General features: G+C 41.4%; 1 protein-coding gene across 2 annotated transcripts in view; it reads right to left on the bottom strand.

The window, feature by feature from the left end:
* Positions 1–10,471: 10,471 nt before the first annotated feature.
* The window catches only part of LOC103725978 (phosphorylase b kinase regulatory subunit beta-like), a 122,925-nt gene continuing 113,472 nt past the window's right edge, over positions 10,472–19,924 (bottom strand). The window contains exons 7-8 of one of the 2 annotated variants that reach the window (XM_029558801.1): positions 11,296–11,411; positions 10,472–10,516 (exon numbers count right to left, since the gene is read on the bottom strand). In XM_029558801.1, the coding sequence (XP_029414661.1) occupies positions 10,513–10,516; positions 11,296–11,411 (120 nt within the window). In that variant the 3' untranslated portion in view covers positions 10,472–10,512. Of the gene's footprint in view, positions 10,517–11,295; positions 11,412–15,846; positions 15,958–19,924 lie in introns of those variants that run through there. The other variant, XM_029558802.1, reaches the window with a different exon arrangement.

Here is a 19,924-nt window from a genome sequence, read left to right as displayed (position 1 = left end):
TGCCGTCCAACTGCTCCTGATAAATCAAGGGAGTTGGATCTCGCAAGAAGAGCCAGCGCAGGAAGCGCAGGACTGGACCTCAGTGCCACCTCCAGACTCGTATTGACTCCACAGATGGGAGTCCAAGTAGTTGAATCTGACTTTATAGGACCTCTTCCGGATGGTATGGTGGGGCTATAGATTGGCCACAGTTCCACTACAGTAAGAGGATTAATTATTCATCCAGGGGTCATTGATTCGGACTATACAGGAAGAATTGGCATTATGGTGTCATCTCCCAAAGGCATATCACTTATCAGTCCCGGAGATCGTATCGCGCAACTACTTATTCTCCCTAGTAAGCATGCTGCCTTCCCTTTAAGAAATAACGTTAGAGGAAGTAAGGGTTTTGGGGCTTCAGGAGGCCCACAAGCATGGATTAATCTTGATATGGTAAATAGACCCCTGACCACCCTGTCCGTGGAAGGTAGAAAATTCACAGGGCTCTTGGATACGGGAGCAGATAGAAGTTGCAAAACGTTAAAGAATACTTAGGGACCCGATTAGATATGGCCAGATTAGGCCTCAATCTCTCTGATTGGCCGAAGAGCTGGCCTTTGCAGCAATCCTGTCAGACCCTTAGGGGGCTAGGTTATGCCCAGGACCCTCAGTGCAGTGCACGGTTTCTAAAATGGACTGATGATGAAGGCCATGAAGGTACCTTTCAACCATTTGTGATGCAATTACCAATTTCTCTATGGGGGCGGGATATAATGCAAATGATGGGAATAAGAATGGTTTCTGATACAGAATATAGCCCTCAAAGCCAAAGAATTATGCAAGCAATGGGATATATGCAGGGTAAAGGTCTAGGAAAAAATTGCCAAAGCATTGTTGAGCCTATTCAAGTAAGAAAACGCTCCCCCCGATCAGGTCTGGGTTTTTCCTAGGGGCCATTGAGCAAGTTCCTATCATGTGGAAAACACAACAACTGGTCTGGGTTCCTCAATGGCCCCTTTCAAAAGAAAAGCTATTGGCTGCCCAGGACCTAGTACAAGTACAATTAGATGCAGGGCATATAAAAGAATCTACATCCCCTTGGAATACGCCTATATTTGTAATCAAGAAGAAATCAGGCAAATGGTGACTCCTACAAGATCTTAGAGCTGTAAATGAGTGTATGGAGATCTTCGGTCCAGTGCAATTAGGCCTCCCCTTGATCTCTGCCCTGCCTAAAAATTGGCCCTTGGCTGTAATTGATATAAAAGATTGTTTCTTCTCCATACTGTTACATCCCAATGATACTAACAAATTTGCCTTTACTGTACCCTCCTTAAATCATTCCTTACCCGATGCCCGGTATGAATGGACGGTCTTGCCCCAAGGCATGGCCAACAGCCCAACTTTGTGTCAGCTCTATGTGGGTAAAGCTATAAGCCCTCTGAGGAAGGTTTTCCCAAATGCAGCTATCATTGTATGGATGACATATTGTTATGCGCCCAAAATAAAGCAACTGTTGCGGACATGTTATGTTGTCTGAGATCGGAATTGCAGAAATGGAAGTTGAGCGTAGGCCCGGAAAAAATTCAATTGTAAAACATTAAAGAATACTTAGGGACCCGATTAGATATGGCCCAGATTAGGCCTCTTAAAATGACAATTCAGGTAGATCACCTTAAAACATTAAATGATTTTCAGAAGCTTCTTGGGGACATTAATTGGATTCGACCTTACTGCAAATTAACCAACACTGAATTAGCTCCACTGTTTCAGATATTGCAGGGAGATTCTGACCTTACCTCTCCTAGAGAGCTCACTGATGAAGCGAGGGCCTGCATTCAAAAGGTAGAGCTACGCTTGGAACAGGCCCAGGTAGACCGTGTAGATCCCAATCTGCCTCTGTATTTATGTATCATAGCTTCTGATCGGTCACCTTCAGGAGTCCTATGGCAGAACGGACCTATAGTATGGATATCTTTGGCTTATTCCCCAAAAAGGATGTTGTCCTATTATCCAGAAGACGTAGCAAAATTGATACAAAAGGGACTAAGGATTAGCGTGGAAGCATTAGGCAAGCAACCTGATATTGTTATAACCCCTTACACACCGGCCCAGATAAAAACACTGGCTGCTTGTAATGATGAATGGGCCGTGACAGTAACTAGTGCCACTGGAAGATTTGATAATCATCTCCCTTCCTCTCCAGTTTTACAATTTGCAAGCCGCAACCCCTTGATACAGACACAGATCACTCGTAAAACTCCTATCGCAGGAGCACTCAATATTTATACAGATGGGTCCAAAGGAGGAATGGGCTCCGTATACATAGAAGGACGCCCTCCTGAGGTACATATTTTCCCCTTTGTGTCAGCCCAAGCTACGGAGCTTGCAGCAGTTTTGACAGTTTTTACTCAAGTCCCTCAGCCTTTTAACCTCATTTCAGATAGCCAGTATGTTGTTCAGAGCCTACAGATTTTAGAAAATGTGGGAGCCCTGCGAAACAACTCCCAAGTTTTTGAATTATTCGCCACCCTACAACATCTGATTTGGCAGCGCAAAGCACCTTTTTGTGTCATTCATACCAGGGCCCATACTGGCCTCCCTGGACCTGTGGCTGAGGGTAATGCAAAAGCAGATTTGGCCACCAGAACAGTATTTGCCTTTTTGTCTAGCACCCCTATGGAGTTGGCAACGCGCTTTCATTCCCTATTCCATGTCAATGCTCATACTCTTCAGGCAAAATTCAAGCTTACAAGGGAGCAATCCCGACAAATTGTGCTGCTATGCAAGAATTGTGTTTCATACCTTCCTTCTAGATCCGTGCGGGTTAATCCGTGGGGCCTTAAACCAGGAGCATTGTGGCAGATGGATGTAACCTATTTTCCTGAATTTGGTACTTTGAAATACATCCATGTCTCCATTGATACCTACTCAGGCGTCATTCATGCCTCCACTCAGGCAGGAGAAGCGGCTAAGCATGTTATATCCCATTGCTTGCAGGCTTTTGCTGCTTGGGGCCAACCAATGCACATTAAAACTGATAATGGCCCAGCTTACTGTTCCTCGAAATTTCAGTCATTCTGTGCTACTCTTAACATAGCGAATTCCACCGGTATACCATATAACCCACAAGGACAAGGCATAGTTGAGAAGGGCAAATTCCAGCTGAAGTCCTGGAACAGTACCACTGGCAATGCCAGTATCCTGCAAGGAGTGGTACCAAGACTTATTTCAAAATATTCTGCTACAGACAACAGATCTGCCCCCCGCCAACCTCGCTTAGCCCCATATTGTTCCACACCTAGAGAGTGGCCAATAGTGTGGACAGGTTGCCAAGGGCTCAAAACCCTCTGGTGCCAGCGGGAAAAATACTTCACCTTCTCGCCTTATATATCCACCAATGATTCAACATTTGGAAATTATACATTTCAAGACCCCGTACTCAGTTCGCCAGAAAACCCATTTAATGAATGGGTTCTGTGTGGTATCAATGGTAGCTGCACTGATGTGAGCCCCATGAGTATGATCAAAGGTGGAAAACTTGTAAATTGCTCTTTCATGCGTAACATCAGTGGGTCGTTTGAGCAAGGGGGAGCTTTAGTAATGTGTGATAATAAAACCCAAATCCCTATGAACCCCACACCCATTTGCGTTGTTCCTCCATTCTTCTTTCTAGTTACTAATAGCAGCAACGCGACAGATTTTCTGCACTGTACCAATGAAAATTGCTTCTTGTCGAAATGCTGGAACACCACTGCATTCCCTAAGGTGGTGGTACTGTGCATCCCCACTATGCTTCCCTGGCCTGTGCAAATTAGAAACTCAGAATTAACAGTCCTGCTAAGAGAAAAACGAGATTTTGGAATTACTGCAGCTATTATTGCAGCTATAGCAGCCTCAGTAGCAGCGGCTGCTGTAGCTGCCACCGCACTAACTACATCAGTACAAACAGCTGGCACGCTAAATAACTTGTCCCAAAACACTGCACAAGCTTTATCATTGCAGGAAGATATTAATGCACAGTTAAAAGCTGGAGTATTAATGGTTAATCAAAGAGTGGACCTAGTGCAAGAGCAAATAGATATCTTGGGTCAACTCTTGCTTGTCGGGTGCATCCATCACATGTCTGGTTTATGTATAACCTCTGTTGAATATTCTAACTTTTCCAGAGCAGGTAATCTGTCACGAGAGCTCTCCATAGCTCTCCAGGGGAACTGGAGCCGAGACTTTGACAAGAAGCTCGCTGACCTGAGAGCCTCGATGGTGGCTGTCAATGCCACGAGAGTCCAGATCGCCACCATTGAAGACTGGCTGCAAACCATGCAGGGGGCTTTCTCCTTCCTCAAAGATTGGGGAGGAATGGCTTTCTGGGGCTTCCTGCTTGTAGGAGTGAGTGGTTGTTTGATTTGGTGTATGTGCAGGATGAGGCAAAAGAACGAACAACAACAAATGATGCTCATGCAGGCTATGGTCACATTGGAGAAAGGCGAGTCCCCCCATGCATGGTTAAGCATGATGGACCGGTAGTCAGAGACGGGAAAGACTCCCTCACGAGCATACTAACCTAAGACAGACTATGAGCCATGCTGCTGAGCAGTTGATGACGAGTAAAGATGCTACGTGGAAGGGAGCGACCTAAGACAGGCACAGCCCAAGCACCATGTTATAAAACAAAAAGGGGGAGATGTGGCAAGCGGGTGCAGCCGGAGCGGCCCAAGGTGGCGCCCTGCCATTTTGCCCAGACTCGTGATCATTACCTGTTTACTCCATATGCGCAAATGCAGTGTCTTGATCACGCGCAGACCGCCTGATGAGTAGCGTCAGCATGCATGATTGGGTCCACGTGACCCTATAGATTGCTGCCTCAACTGTCTGGTGTGCGCGTGTGATTCCCGATTGGGTCTGGCGAAAGGGAAGGCTTTCGGGGCAATTATATAATGGAAAAAACGGCGCAAATAGAAGAAGAAGCTTGAACCCTGCCTTGGTGTTCGTGTCGTTTCTCTTCAGCTCTGCAGGTCAGAGTTGAGGATCGTAGCAAGAAAAACTTTAAGTCCTAATATTTTATGATGGCAATAACAATAGTGGGATGAGACTGGCATGTTATTTAAGTGGTTGCTAAAATGCAAGGAATGGACACAATAAACACAATTTGGAAGATGGCTGAAACATAAATTATCTTAGAATTTTTAGTATTTTCCAGAATTTTTATGTCTACACTGAACCTTCCCATAAACTTTTTCTCTACTTCACTAAATTCTTCAGTGATTGCTACTATTCTGTTCTAGAACAAGTAAAAATTCTTCACATGAATCAAAATCTATAGAAAATGTTTGTTGCTACTTTTCTCATAATAGCTAAGAAATGGAAAAAACCTAAATGTCCCTCAACTGAAGAATGGATAATGAGTGTGGTACATTTACAAAATGTAGTTCTGTTTAGTGATAAAGAAAGATGAAATCATGAAATTTGCAGGTAAATAGATGGACCTAGAAACTGTTATACTAAGTAAGTTACACAGACTCAGAAAAAGCAAGTAATATATGTTTTATCTCATTTATGGATCTTAGCACCGAATCCTTTTATGTAAATATATGTCCTGATGTAACAGCAGGAGTCAGGAAAATGGAAAGAAAGAGTCCAAGACAAATGGGATAACAGGAGACAGATGCTAGCAAGGGGGACATTGGGGAAAGGGGAGTATGGAACTGGGAAGGGAAGAAAAAAGGACATACAAAGAACCATATGGGTAAAGTAGAAGAAAGAGCTCAAGAGGCAGGGGGGATATAGGAGACAGGTATTATCAAGGGAAAAATGGAGGCACTTTAACTGGGGAGGGAGGAGAGATTGTTAGATGGAGGAGAGAGATGAGAGATAAATAGTGCTGAGTGGTATGAAAAACTAGAGGGAAATGTATTAGTTCAAAAGCCTACCGAAAAATACACGTGCACTATCTATACGTGAGTGCAAGTGTACAGCTGAAGGCTGTGTACTAAGAAACACAGTGTCAGGGTTGGAGAGACGGCTCAGCAGCTAACAGCACTGGTTGTTCTTGCAGAAGACCAGCTTTGAATCCCAGCACCTGCATGGTGGCTAACAACTGTTTGTACCTCCAGTTCCAGGGGATCTGATGCCCTCTTCTGACCTCTGTGGGCACTGCAGGACATGGGTGTACTTACAAACATGCAGGCAATACACAGGGTAGGGACAGGGACAGGGAAGGGAAAGAAAAAAGAAAAGAAAAGAAGAGAAAAGAAAAAAGAGAAAAGAAAAAGAAAGAGAAAGGAAAAGAAAGAAATCCAAAAAAGAAAACAGTGCCAGACAGGAGAAACCTCCCTTTGAGTTGTTGTCAGGGTAGCCCAAGAGAGTCCCAAAATAACACAGGCTATTGCCAGAGCCCTTGATTACCTCTCAGAATGTGAAGGTAACACCCTACTGCTGAAGACAGGACATATTTCGAACACAGGAGTTGGAGCAATGGAGCTGAAATTGATCTGGAAGCCTCCCTGAAGGCTAGCTCTCATAGTTTTGGAGGACACTAAGCAAGCTGCTAAGAGAGAAAATCGATGCATGGTTCAGCTCAGGCTTTAAAGCCCAATAACCACAATGACTACCAGCACAGCAAACTACACTGGTGCAGTAATGGCACTTTTATCTTGGAGGTAATCAGCAGTTATCTAATTGGACTTAAAGCCTGCTCAATGGGAGGGAACTCATCTGCGCACTGTAAATATAGCCAAATACACATAGCTGGAGAGATCAAAGAGCATAGAGAAAACCATAATGTTGATCACATCCCTAGACAAACAATTCCTTACTGGACGTTAAATATGCATCCTTATATTTACAAACAAGTATACTAGTCACCACTCATCAAAGAAGCTTCTTTTTATAACAAATGCAGACTATTACAGAGTTCCACAACTGGTTACACAAAGAGAATAAGTGTCTATGAGATGCCCAGCCCTAAGTGACACATCTATAATGAAACCTCTACACCTAAGGCTCACGAACACAGTGGAACAGGGGGTAGCAAGAATATTAATGCATCTCTCAGCTCTCACCAGTGAAGCGTCTTCATGCAACAGAGATAACACAGAAGGCCACAACTGGCCAAAATGCACAGAATAAGAGCCTACAGAGAATGTGTCCCTGGACAGGAATCCTGTTAAACCTTACTCACCCAGGGCTCAAGGGACCACTGCAGAAGATGGGTCAGAAAGATTTCAAGGGCCAGGATGGTACATGACCATAAGGAAACAAAGTCTTCCAGGCTTCTGGGAACTTGCTCATATAAACTTATAGCAATGGTGACAGCATGCACAAGATCCATGCAAACTCAATGAGACAAAAACCAGCATAGAAATGGGGAAATGGGCAGGATGCCCCAACCTTAGGGGAGGACGTATTGGCAGCTGATCATTAATGGGTGAGAGAAAGTTGATCTTCTTTAAAGGAGTGACACTAGATAGGCTGACCAGTTTCCAATGGATGAACTCACAATGAGGGACATCTGGGGATGCAAATGACTCAATAAGCCTTAATATATGACAGCATGCATGAAATCCTGTGGGTGGGCTATCGGGGAGTGAAGGTGGGGGGGGTCTAAATATGATTAAGATCTAGTCTATGAAATACACAAAAATCCAGTCAAAAACATACATTAAAAAAAGAAGCTCAATCTAGAACAGTAAAAAAATTCTCAGACATTTGTGTTTCATCTTTTTATTGCTATCAGGGCAAATTTTTCTTTCTCCTTCAAATAAAACTGACAGTTTTGCTATATATAGTAGTCTGGGCTACAATCCCGCTTGGTCTAAGTCCTTCTGGCTTTCATAGTCTCCACTCAACTTCAGCTGCTATTCTAATGGGCTTACCTTTACATGTGACTTGATGCTCCTCTCCCAGCTTTCAATGTCTTTTCCTCGTTCTGAGCATTATATGAACTGGGGATTTTCTTATCTGGGCTGGTGTGCTTAGTGTTCTGTTCTGTATACTTCTTGCACTATGATAAGTATGTCTTTTCTTAGATTTTAGAAGTTTTCTTCTCTAATTTTGTTGATATCTTCTGTGCCTTTAACCTGAGTTTCTTCTCCTTCTGGTACACCCGTGATTATAGGTTTGGTCTTTTTATAATGTCTCAGAGGCCCTGATTATTCCATTCTTGGATTATTTTAGATTTATCATTTTCTTGAGCGAGTAATCCATTTCCTCTTCCTTACCTTCAAATCTGATATTCTCTCTTCTACTTGATCTACTCTATTGGTGAGGCTTTCCTCAGAGCTTTTTGTCTGAATTCTTGAGCTTCACATTTCAAATTTTGTTTGGTTTTGCTTAATGAATCATTTTATTGAATTCTACCTTCAGATCTTTACTTGTTTTACTTATTTCTCTCTTTTTTGGCCTTTTTGAGACAGGGTCTCCCTGTAGCCCCAGCTACCTTGGAACTGACTATGTAGACCAAGCTGGCCTTGAACTCACAGAAATCTGCCTGCCTCTGCCTCGCAAGTGATGGGATTAAAGGCGTGTACCACCATGCCTGGCGAGTAAAGGACACTTCATAGCCGCCATGTGAGTGCTGGGAATCGAACTTGGGTCCTCTGCAAGAGCAGTCCATGCTCTTAACCACTGAGCTATCACTCCGGCCCCTGTTTTACTTATTTCATTCAACTATTTCCCCTTTGTTTCATGGTCTTCAGTCTTTTATTTATATCCCCACTGAGTTTCTTGAATGCATTTGTAATTGCTATTTCAAAATCATTGTCTTGTGGCTCAGTTAGGTTGCCTTTCTCAGGAACCATCGCAATGAGGGTGCTAATTTCTGTAGGAGGCAGAATGTCTTGGTCATTCATGTTGTTTGTGCTTCTGTGATGGGACCTAGGTATCTGGAATTACGTTAGTGGTGGTGTTTCCTGCTACAAATATCGGATATCACCTTTGTTGAGTGGGTGTCTGGACCTTTGTTTGCTGTTATCTCACCTTGTCAGGTTGTGGCCCAGCGAAGTGCAGCATGGTGTTCGGTTTTGAGGTCACTCTGTGTTGATGGCTGTAAGAAGTGGTCTCAGTTCACCTAGGGATAGGTTTAACTTCTGAGCCTGAGGTTCCAGGACAGACTTAAATGAGGTGCTGTAGTGATGGGATAGGGGTGGCAGCTTTTACAGAAACAGGCAGATGGACAGTTCAATTTTGATTAAGGGATGGGGGTGATTCCAATTTGGTAGTAACAAGAAAACATTTAAATGTAACTCTTAACTGGGTTTGTTTGAGCTGATGTACAGGCGGTGGAAGCCCAGCTATGCCTGGGAGTGTGGGGACAGCAGCAAGGGCAGGCAAGATTCTGTAGAACTGACCAAGGTGGATTAATACAAAGGCAGCACAACCCAAGCTAGGCCCAGGGAAGTGGGACAGTGGACAGGGAATGCTAGGCACAGCAAACTAACAGGTCTGGTTGGTACATGGAGGTGCGCAACTCAAGCCATGCTTAGGAGCTAGACAGACAAGAGAATACTGGGGTTGGGGAACTCATAGGACTGGCAGGTGCAAGGGGCAAGTTTCACCATTTAAAAGTTCAAATTGTCTTAATTGTGAACTCATGTAAAATTTAAGACAAAAAAGCCAAGTTTCCCAAGAGGGAAGAATCAGCACATAGTTACTGGCAGACTGAAGTTAGACCAAAAGCCAAGAGTATAAAAAAAGCTCAATGTCAGATATTTCAGACTCACATATGATCTTCTGGGATCCAAAGAGCTTGGTTAGCCTCGCCTCTCCAACCCTGCTATCTGCAGCACATACAGCTTGTCTAGTACATGCAGGACAATTCTACTTCATACCTATTGCTGTTTTTTTGTGGGTCACCTTATGGTCTTGGCATATGCAATATCCTCGGGTCTCCACTGCTACTAAAACTGAACCTTTATCAATGGTCTTTCCTAGCCTCTCATGGCACCAAACCTCAACTTTTCTCCATGATTTATTCAACTGTGGAGTGTCCATTGAAATGGAGGCTGCACATTCACAAATTACCCTCACAATGTCACGTCTCAGCTGCTTTCCACGACCCCTTCATGCCTTCAAAACCAGTACCATATAGGAGGCTGTTACATATCACCATGTTCAGCTTCCAGCTTGAGATGCAGCACTGGCCCTCTCTGGACCTTCTGTGTGCTGAGCCTGAGGAAATACTTCTGAGTTCTGCCTCTTGAATCTGGTGTTTTATTAATCACAGTAATTTTTCAGCACCACCTAGCCAGATTCCATTGTCCCAGTAAAGCATAGAATGTTTCATTTCCACAAATTCTTTTGTTCTCCCAATATATATTTTTATTTAATTTTTGTATACAACACATCTCAATCATATTTAGAACCCCCTCCCCCAATCTGCACTCCCCCATAACACCTCACACATGATTTTATGTATTCTGTCATATATGTTAAGGCCTACTGAGTCAAGTTTATGTCCCCAGATGTCCACTGGTTTGAGTTCATCCACTGGAGCCTGGTCAGCCTATATAGTAACTCTCCCTCACACAGCAGTGATCAGCTGTCAAAAGATTTTTCTGATAAGCTTTCATTTCCACAAATTCTTAATTCAATAGATCACACAAACATCCCTGATCTCGACTTTGCTTCCCTCTAAAACTTCACAAGCCAAGTCTTCATCATCTGCATTGCTTCCAACTATATCACTATGAATCCTCTGCTACATATGTCTCTCATGCTCCCACAATAGCCCATCAAGCTCTGGGCACTCAATGGCTTTTCTAATCAAAGCTCAAAAACCTTCCACAATCATCCCCAAAACAGCATAGGTCCATCACAGCAAAACCCCCACATTCTTGGTAGCTATTTTTATCACTCTTTGATGTTGCTGTGATAGACACCATGATTAAAAGCAATTTGTGAAGGAAAGAGATTACTTTGCTTATAATTTCCAGGTCATAATCCGACACTAAGGAAAGCCAGGGAAGGAACTCAAGGCAGGAACCTGGAGCCAAGAACTGAAGCAGAAACTTTAGAGGAACACTGTTTACTGTCTTCTTCTCCTGGGTTACTCAGCTACATTTCTTATACAGCCGAGGGTCACCTGTCTAGACATGGCACTGACCACCATGAGCCGGGCCTGCTTACATCAATCAGCAATCAAGATATTGCCCCAAAGACATACCTACAGACCACTCTGATGGAGACAATTCATCAACTGAAGTTTCCTCTTCACAGGAAATGCTAGTTTGTCTCAAGTTGACAAAGACTAATCAGCACAATATTTAAATTCACAGATTCAAACAACACCAAAACCACCCTCAGAATTGTGTAAATTACCTTGAATGTAGTTCTGTGCTGCCATTATTATATTTGCTCCCTCTTTCCCAAACACCAAAGTCAGGAACACGGTAAACTCTTTCTACACAAAATACAAGGTTTTGAATAAAAGTGACCTAGAAGAAAAGAAATGAAACATAAAATAGAATCTTTAGGTACCAAGAAAAATAATTGCATATCATTTGAAATCTATATATGTAACTTATCTCCCAAAGTATATTGTTTTCTTTTGATTCTCCTGCTCTCCCTCTTTCTTCAGACATGGTCTTATGTACCATAATCTGATCACAAACTTTCTTTCTGTGTATCGAAGGATGACTGTGAACTTGTGATCTTCCTGCCTCCATGTCTTAAGTGCTATGCTTACAGGTATATGCCACAAGTTTGGGGGAATGCTGAAGACTGAACTCAGGTCTTTGTGAATGCCAGGCAATTATTCTACCAACTAAGCTCTATTTCTAGACCCCAAAGTATTTTTTAGCATGCTAAAATTTTTGTGATTATTACATCACCATGAGTCCTCTGCTACATATGTCTTCTGACCTCTGTGGGCATTGCACGACATGGGTGCACTTACCTACATGCAGGCAATGCATGCATACACATAAAATAAAAATAATAAATAAAAATTTTTAAAAAGTTTAAAAAAAATCACAAGCTCTGAAAGCCAGTTTTTTTCTTAATTCCTTCATCAGCAAATTCACAAACTGAGATGAGATTTCTACTTTGTGTATTCCATTTTATGTGACTTTGAATATGTTTTATTACAAAAATATTAATATAATTATGAAGTTTTTCCCTAAACTTTCCTGGAATTATTACTTTAAACTTTCCTAGAAATATCACTTTATAAAAATTACATTTGTTTAGTGTGTGTGTGTGTGTGTGTGTGTGTGTGTGTGTGTGTATGAGTGTGCAAATGGAAGAGGACAACTTGTGGAAGATGGTTCTCTACTTCCACTATACAGGGTTTGGGGGCCGAACTCAAGTTGTTAGGCTTGGTGAAAGTGCCTTTGACACACTGAGAAACCTTATCGAACACCCCCACCATATATGCATATATATTTTTGTTTATATTTGTTTTGTTTTTTTGGTTTTATGAGACAGGATCTCCTTGTGGAGACTAGACTGATTTCAATCTCACAGACAGCTGCCTGCATCTGCCTATAGAGTGCTGGGATTAAAGGCATGTCCACCGAGACAGGTTCCTTTTTAAAATTTTTTATTTAATTATTTTTATTTTATGTATATGAGTGTTTTGCCTACATTTATCTAAGTGTACCACACGGGTACAGTGCCTACATAGGCCAGAAGAGGGCACTGGATCCCTTGGAACTGTAGTTACAGATGGTCATTAGCCACAATGTGGGTGCTGGGAACCGAATTTGGGACCTCTGCAAGAGCAGCAGGTGCTCTTAAACAATGAGCCATCTCTCCAGCTATCCTACTACCCCCTCCACACCTTGTTTTAAAGATGCTCCTGAGTATTGCTATACTATCTGAACTGGCTCAGAACTCTAGGACTGAAGCATTCTTTTACTGTAGCCTTGCAAGTAGCCAGGAGTATAGACATATGTCAAAACACCATTTATATTATCTTTCCTAAATTAAAAAAAAAAAAAAAAAAAAAAAAACAGCTTGAGTCCTGAAACATATGTGTGTTGGCTAATCCTGGGTGTCAACTTGACTAGAGTTAGGATTAACTGAAATAAGAGAGACCTTGATTGGCTCATCTGAAGCTGGGAGACACACCCTAAATGTGGGTGTAACCTGATGGCAGCCCATATAAAAGGCCATGGCAGAAGGAAGTGCTTGCCTTTTTGCCTTGCCTTCTCTCTCACTGGTGAGTTTGTCTTGCTGCTGTAGACTGAAGTCTACTTGGAATTCATCAGACCGTCAGCAATAGATTGGGCCTACTGAGATATCCAGCCTCGTGGACTGAGCATCTACTAGAGTATCAGCACTGTTGAACTACTAGGACTCTATCCTATAAGCTAAACTGACAAATCCCTCCATACATATTTATATATTTATTCTACCAGTTCTGTTTCTTTAGAGAACCCTGACAAATACAATATGTAATTGCAAACCCACAAAACGTCACTGAAATTAGAAATATAAATTTCTTATAGTTTCCACACAAATAATGCCTCAACAGATGAGTGGATAAGAACAGAGCACCTCAAGTTATAGAATCAGCTGAATGAATAAAGAAAATGTGGTCTATATATGCACAATAGAGTACTTATTATTCAATAATTAAGAAGAACAAAACTATGTCATTTTCAGGAGAATAGATGAAACTAGAGATCATCATATTAAGTTGAAATTTTAAAAAAAGAGAACTGAGCATCTGTAGACACAAGAGTTGCAGGAGTGTGGGAATACAGATCACAATCACTTCCTAGGTATTTTTTGTACTAACTTCAATCCATACTCTAGGAACCTGTTCTGGTTTCATTCTGTTGTGATAAAACACTCAGACCAAAAGCAACTTGGGGAGGAAAGTGTTTATTTGGTTTACACTTCCAAGTCACCATCAATCTTTGGGGGGAGTCAGGGCAAGAACTCAAGACAGGAACATTGAGGCAGGGACCACTGCTTGATGGCTCATGCTTAGCTACTTTTAAAAAATAATACAGCCCAGGAATACTTGCTTGCGGAATGGGGCCACCCATAGTGGGCTGGGCCCTCCTACATCAGCTAATAATCAAGGCCCTCGTGATTGAGGTAATTCATTAACTGAGGGTGTCCTCTCAGATGGCTACAGGCTGTATCAAGTTGACAATTAGGGCTAACCAGGAAAATATTCAATGTTATTTGCCCATCTTCATACAAATTTTTAGTTTGTGTTAACTTAATTTGAAGGCATTTATCTTTGAAATTCACTTTTGGGAAAAGTTGATAGACAAATATTTCTAATACAAAACAGCTTGAGCAGTCACCTCTAAATCTTATTTACAGTATTTTCTGAATATTTTATGAACATCTTTGAAAAATAATTCAAATATTTGAAATACTTTGACAACAGAGTACAAAAGAAATAATTACATTTTGGGATACAAATAATTTAACTACTACTGTACTAAAAAGCAAAATCTTAAAGAGATTTCTGAAATTTAAGGTATGTGATGAGGAAACTGATAAATTAGTTTAAGAGGAACTCTGCGGCCGGAGAAATGGATTAGCAGTTAAGAGAACTGGTTGCTCTTGCAGAGGACCCAGATTTGATTCCCAGCACCCATATGGAGACTAACAACCATGCATAACTGCAGTTCCGGGAGTCTGATGCTCTCTTCTGACTTCTGAGGGCATTGCTCGACACAGGTACACTTACATACTTGCAGGCAGTACACTCAAACACATAATCAAATAAAATTTTATAATTTGTTTGCTATTAATTCCAAAGGTAGAGATCAACTCAGATACGTGTGTGTGCATGTACACAAAAGTATTCACTGCAGAAAACCAATGTTCATCAAAATGCATAGTAACTCCTCTTTTCTGAGGGTCACTGCACACACAAGCACACTTTACATATATGTAGGCAAAACTGTCATACACATAAAAATACTTTAAATTTTTTTATACTTAAAGTGAAGATTTTTTAACTAAAATTCACTGAAATATAACAGTTCAGTGCTGAGGTGATGACTCACTAGGTGAGAGAATTCCTGAGCAAACGAGAGGACCTAAATTCAAATCTCCAGATTCCACATAAAAAAATCAAGCATTGGAGGACTAGAGCAGAAACAGGGGGGTAATTAGGACTCGCTGGCCACCAGCCTGGCTCTAGATTTAGTGAGACTGTTTCAAGGGAATCAGGAAGAAAGCAGTGGAGCCAGACACCCGACATGTTCCTCTGACTTCCATGCACATCAGCATGTGCACCTGCATGATGCAGTGTTGAGTGACAATTTCCTCTGAGAGAAACTTCTACTTTGTAAGGAAGCTCCTAAAACACAGGATGTTCTAAAAGGGGGTGAAACAGTCAAGTGTCAGTGAAGGTAGATAAGCCCAGGAAGTAAACAATTCAAACTCTTCAGGAAGCACTTGAAACTGACCAGATACAATAAGCCCCGCCCACTCCAAGCTGACCAAAGCAGGACTGCTGAGACATTCAGACAAGCTGAGCTGCCTGAGACACACTCTGACCTGTCTAGCTACCTGTTCAAGTGAGCTCCAGGTTTCTGGCTTTGTGCATTGTCAACCATTCTAGAGTGGTGATGCTGCTGTTGAGTCAGTTCTGCTCCTGTAATTCCTCACCCATACTCCTGTAAATAACCCCAACTCACTGGCTCATCAAGTTGGAGTTTGGTGCCATCCCTACTTTGGTCTGTCACTGGTTCCCTATCTGGGGTGAGTAAATGTTATTTCACATCTCTTCAGGAATAGTGTCACATAACACACACACACACACACACACACACACACACACACACACACACGCAGAGTGGCGCACACAAATGAAAAATAAACCCAAAACCAAATGCCAAGTTTAATGATGTGCTTATTATACCTGCTAAATTGGTGAAAGTGAGTGCTATATAATCTGACTTCCATGCACATCAGCATGTGCACCTGCATGATGCAGTGTTGAGTGACAATTTCCTCTGAGAGAAACTTCTACTTTGTAAGGAAGCTCCTAAAACACAGGATGTTCTAAAAGGGGGTGAAACAGTCAAGTGTCAGTGAAGGTAGATAAGCCCAGGAAGTAAACAATTCAAACTCTTCAGGAAGCACTTGAAACTGACCAGATACAATAAGCCCCGCCCACTCCAAGCTGACCAAAGCAGGACTGCTGAGACATTCAGACAAGCTGAGCTGCCTGAGACACACTCTGACCTGTCTAGCTACCTGTTCAAGTGAGCTCCAGGTTTCTGGCTTTGTGCATTGTCAACCATTCTAGAGTGGTGATGCTGCTGTTGAGTCAGTTCTGCTCCTGTAATTCCTCACCCATACTCCTGTAAATAACCCCAACTCACTGGCTCATCAAGTTGGAGTTTGGTGCCATCCCTACTTTGGTCTGTCACTGGTTCCCTATCTGGGGTGAGTAAATGCTATTTCACATCTCTTCAGGAATAGTGTCACATAACACACACACACACACACACACACACACACACACACACACACACACACGCAGAGTGGCGCACACAAATGAAAAATAAACCCAAAACCAAATGCCAAGTTTAATGATGTGCTTATTATACCTGCTAAATTGGTGAAAGTGAGTGCTATATAATGATAGTGAGTGCTACATAACTGATAGTGAGTGAGTGCTACATAACTGATAGTGAGTGAGTGCTACATAACTGATAGTGAGTGAGTGCTACATAACTGATAGTGAGTGAGTGCTACATAACTGATAGTGAGTGAGTGCTACATAACTGATAGTGAGTGAGTGCTACATAACTGATAGTGAGTGAGTGCTACATAACTGATAGTGAGTGAGTGCTACATAACTGATAGTGAGTGAGTGCTACATAACTGATAGTGAGTGAGTGCTACATAACTGATAGTGAGTGAGTGCTACATAACTGATAGTGAGTGAGTGCTACATAACTGATAGTGAGTGAGTGCTACATAACTGATAGTGAGTGAGTGCTACATAACTGATAGTGAGTGAGTGCTACATAAATAACTGATAGTGAGTGCTACATAACTGATAGTGAGTGCTACATAACTGATTGTGAGTGAGTGCTACATAACTGATTGTGAGTGAGTGCTACATAACTGATAGTGAGTGAGTGCTACATAACTGATAGTGAGTGAGTGCTACATAACTGATAGTGAGTGAGTGCTACATAACTGATAGTGAGTGAGTGCTACATAACTGATAGTGAGTGAGTGCTACATAACTGATAGTGAGTGAGTGCTACATAACTGATAGTGAGTGAGTGCTACATAACTGATAGTGAGTGAGTGCTACATAACTGATAGTGAGTGAGTGCTACATAACTGATAGTGAGTGAGTGCTACATAACTGATAGTGAGTGAGTGCTACATAACTGATAGTGAGTGAGTGCTACATAACTGATAGTGAGTGAGTGCTACATAACTGATAGTGAGTGAGTGCTACATAACTGATAGTGAGTGAGTGCTACATAACTGATAGTGAGTGCTACATAACTGATATTGTTCCTTTCTGGCTAGACATATTCTAGGATATCCCTTTCCACAGCTTCAAAAACTGACTAATTAAAACAACAACAACAAAAAAACTAACTGGAGCTATAATTCACTGGTAGAACCTTTATCTGGGATGCATTAAGGCCCTAGGTTTGACTCGCTCCTTGCACGATGCATTTTGTGACTTCACACACCAGATAGTGTGACTGAACCTTACCTTCAGAGTCAGGGGTTGTTTGGGAAAGAAAAGGCTCTGGCTAGCTTTAGTCTCCTCTAAACCCCCTTCCTGAGGCCCAAGGTGGAGGTCTCAGTCCCCGTGGTATTCAGCTCTATTTCCACAGCATATTCCGCCCTCATCTTTCCTTGCTCCTATTTTAAGTACCTTGAAATTGTTTTATCAGTTATTTTTGTCACATATCTCTCATTTTAGTTTATCTACTGTTTTCTTATAATTGGACTGAGTTTATATATTTAGGAAAGAAAATCATGGTGATAATGTGAGTCTCAATGCCTTGCAGAGGGTTGATGATGCCAGTACAGTAATAATTATTTTATTATTAGTGGGGATAATCTTTATCACTTACATAGTGGTTTATATCAGTTATACTATAATGGAAATCATTTCACAATTGATAAATTCTTTTTCTCCTGGTATTTTTATCCATTCATGGGTAACCAATGGATCATAATCACAACAATTACTTTATTTCCTTAATTGCTCTATTTCTTACCAATAGGTGATTTTCTAGAATCAAGTGTGATGGTGCACACTTTTAATCCCAGTACTCAGGAGGCAGAGGCAGGCAGATCTCTGTGAGATTGAGACCAGCTTGGTCTACATAGAGAGTTCTAGGCGAGCTGGTGCTACAAGGAGACCTTGTCTCAAAAAAAAAAAAAAAAAAAGAGCTACTGATGAAATGAACATTGAAAGTATATCTGTACCAAAGAACTTTCCAAATATTTGACACTGTGATACACACAGAAATAGTGTTTGTACAGCACACTGAGGTAAATGGAAAGGCTCTTCTTGGCAACCAGAGTTACTAGCTTAAGAGCTATGGCTGTCCACCTTCAGAACACATGTCTGCACCATGCTTGTGGTACCCTAGTAGGGAAAACTCTAATTTAGAGTATATTTTGAAATCTGAATTGTAAACTATGTACATTTTAATGTTGCTGCATCTTTGTCGAATTGCTCTCCAAGGTAATTCTAAGAACTTACCCTGCCGTAACAGCAAACAGAGTTCTCACTGTTCTGCAGCATTTGCGGATACTCAGAATTACTCAACACTAATATACCAATCTGATGGATGTGAAGTGGGCTATAACTTCAGTTTTAATTAAATTTTAGAGAGGATTTCTCCTGTGTAAGAATAGTTCTTTAGATATTCCAGATAAATAGCTTGTGCCAAGTATGTTTGCTACAAATATGGTTTAAGACATAAGGCTGTATTTTCACATTTATTGTTTGTTTTCTGAGGAACAGATGGTTACTTCAGTGAATCAAGATCATCTTTTGTATGTACATAGTTTATATTTAAGCATCTTGTAGAAGAAAACCTTCCTTGCCTTGTGGGTAAAAAAGACACTGTCCTCTAAACCAGTCATTTTCACATTTCACACTAATGTGTCCTCTATACCTGTCATTTTCAAAATGTTATACAGGAGCCTTGAATATTCATCAACTCAAAACTATTTTCATTATCAAAAATGTAAAAATTAGGTTTGCACAGTTTATAAGGTATGTGATATTACAACAAATTGAAGTAAAAACAGGTTTTAAGAATCCATATGTCTGGTTGGGGGAAAAGCTCAGTGATGAAGTGCTTGTCACACAAGAATGAAGACCTGAGTTGAACCCCCAGAACCCACATAAAGAACTGGGTAGAATTCATGTGCTTGTAATGTTAGGACTAAAGAGGTGGCAACAGATTGATCCCTGGTACTGACTAAACAGCCAACACCCTAGGCCAATTGAGGTAGTCCAAGACAAATGATAGACCTCATCTCAAAAACCAGGTCGTAATGACACCTGAGTTTACCTCTGGCCTACACACATATATGCACACACATGCATTCACATTGCCCCCACACACATGAAGAATCTGAGTGTTTACATTTAAGTCAGAAATTAGACATTTTTGGCAGGTGAGATGAAGACACTTGCTACCTAGATTGACAACTTGAGTTTGATCCCCAGAATTCACATGGTAGAAGGAGAGAAACAACTTTCACAAGTTGTCCTCTGACATCTACAAGCTAGCTGTGGTGTATCACCTCCCCCACCAAATACAAAATAAATGTTACCCCTAATTTTTTCTGTAAAGAGATTAGAAATTTCCAAATTTTTAGGGTAATGCCACTCTTTATTTTGTAAACAGCTATTTTCATTAAAATACAGCATTTATGTTACATGCAATAGATTATTTTAAACAAATAATCTTGATATGTCCTTCAATTTCTAAACAAGTAACTATCAACAGATATTATATGCATA

The sequence above is a fragment of the Nannospalax galili genome, unplaced genomic scaffold, assembly GCF_000622305.1.
Source record: "Nannospalax galili isolate Female #2095 unplaced genomic scaffold, S.galili_v1.0 scaffold2289, whole genome shotgun sequence".
NCBI classification, from domain to species: Eukaryota; Metazoa; Chordata; class Mammalia; order Rodentia; family Spalacidae; genus Nannospalax; species Nannospalax galili.
The sequence above is the reverse complement of the archived record's forward strand: the minus strand, read 5'-3'. Positions and strand labels throughout refer to the sequence as shown.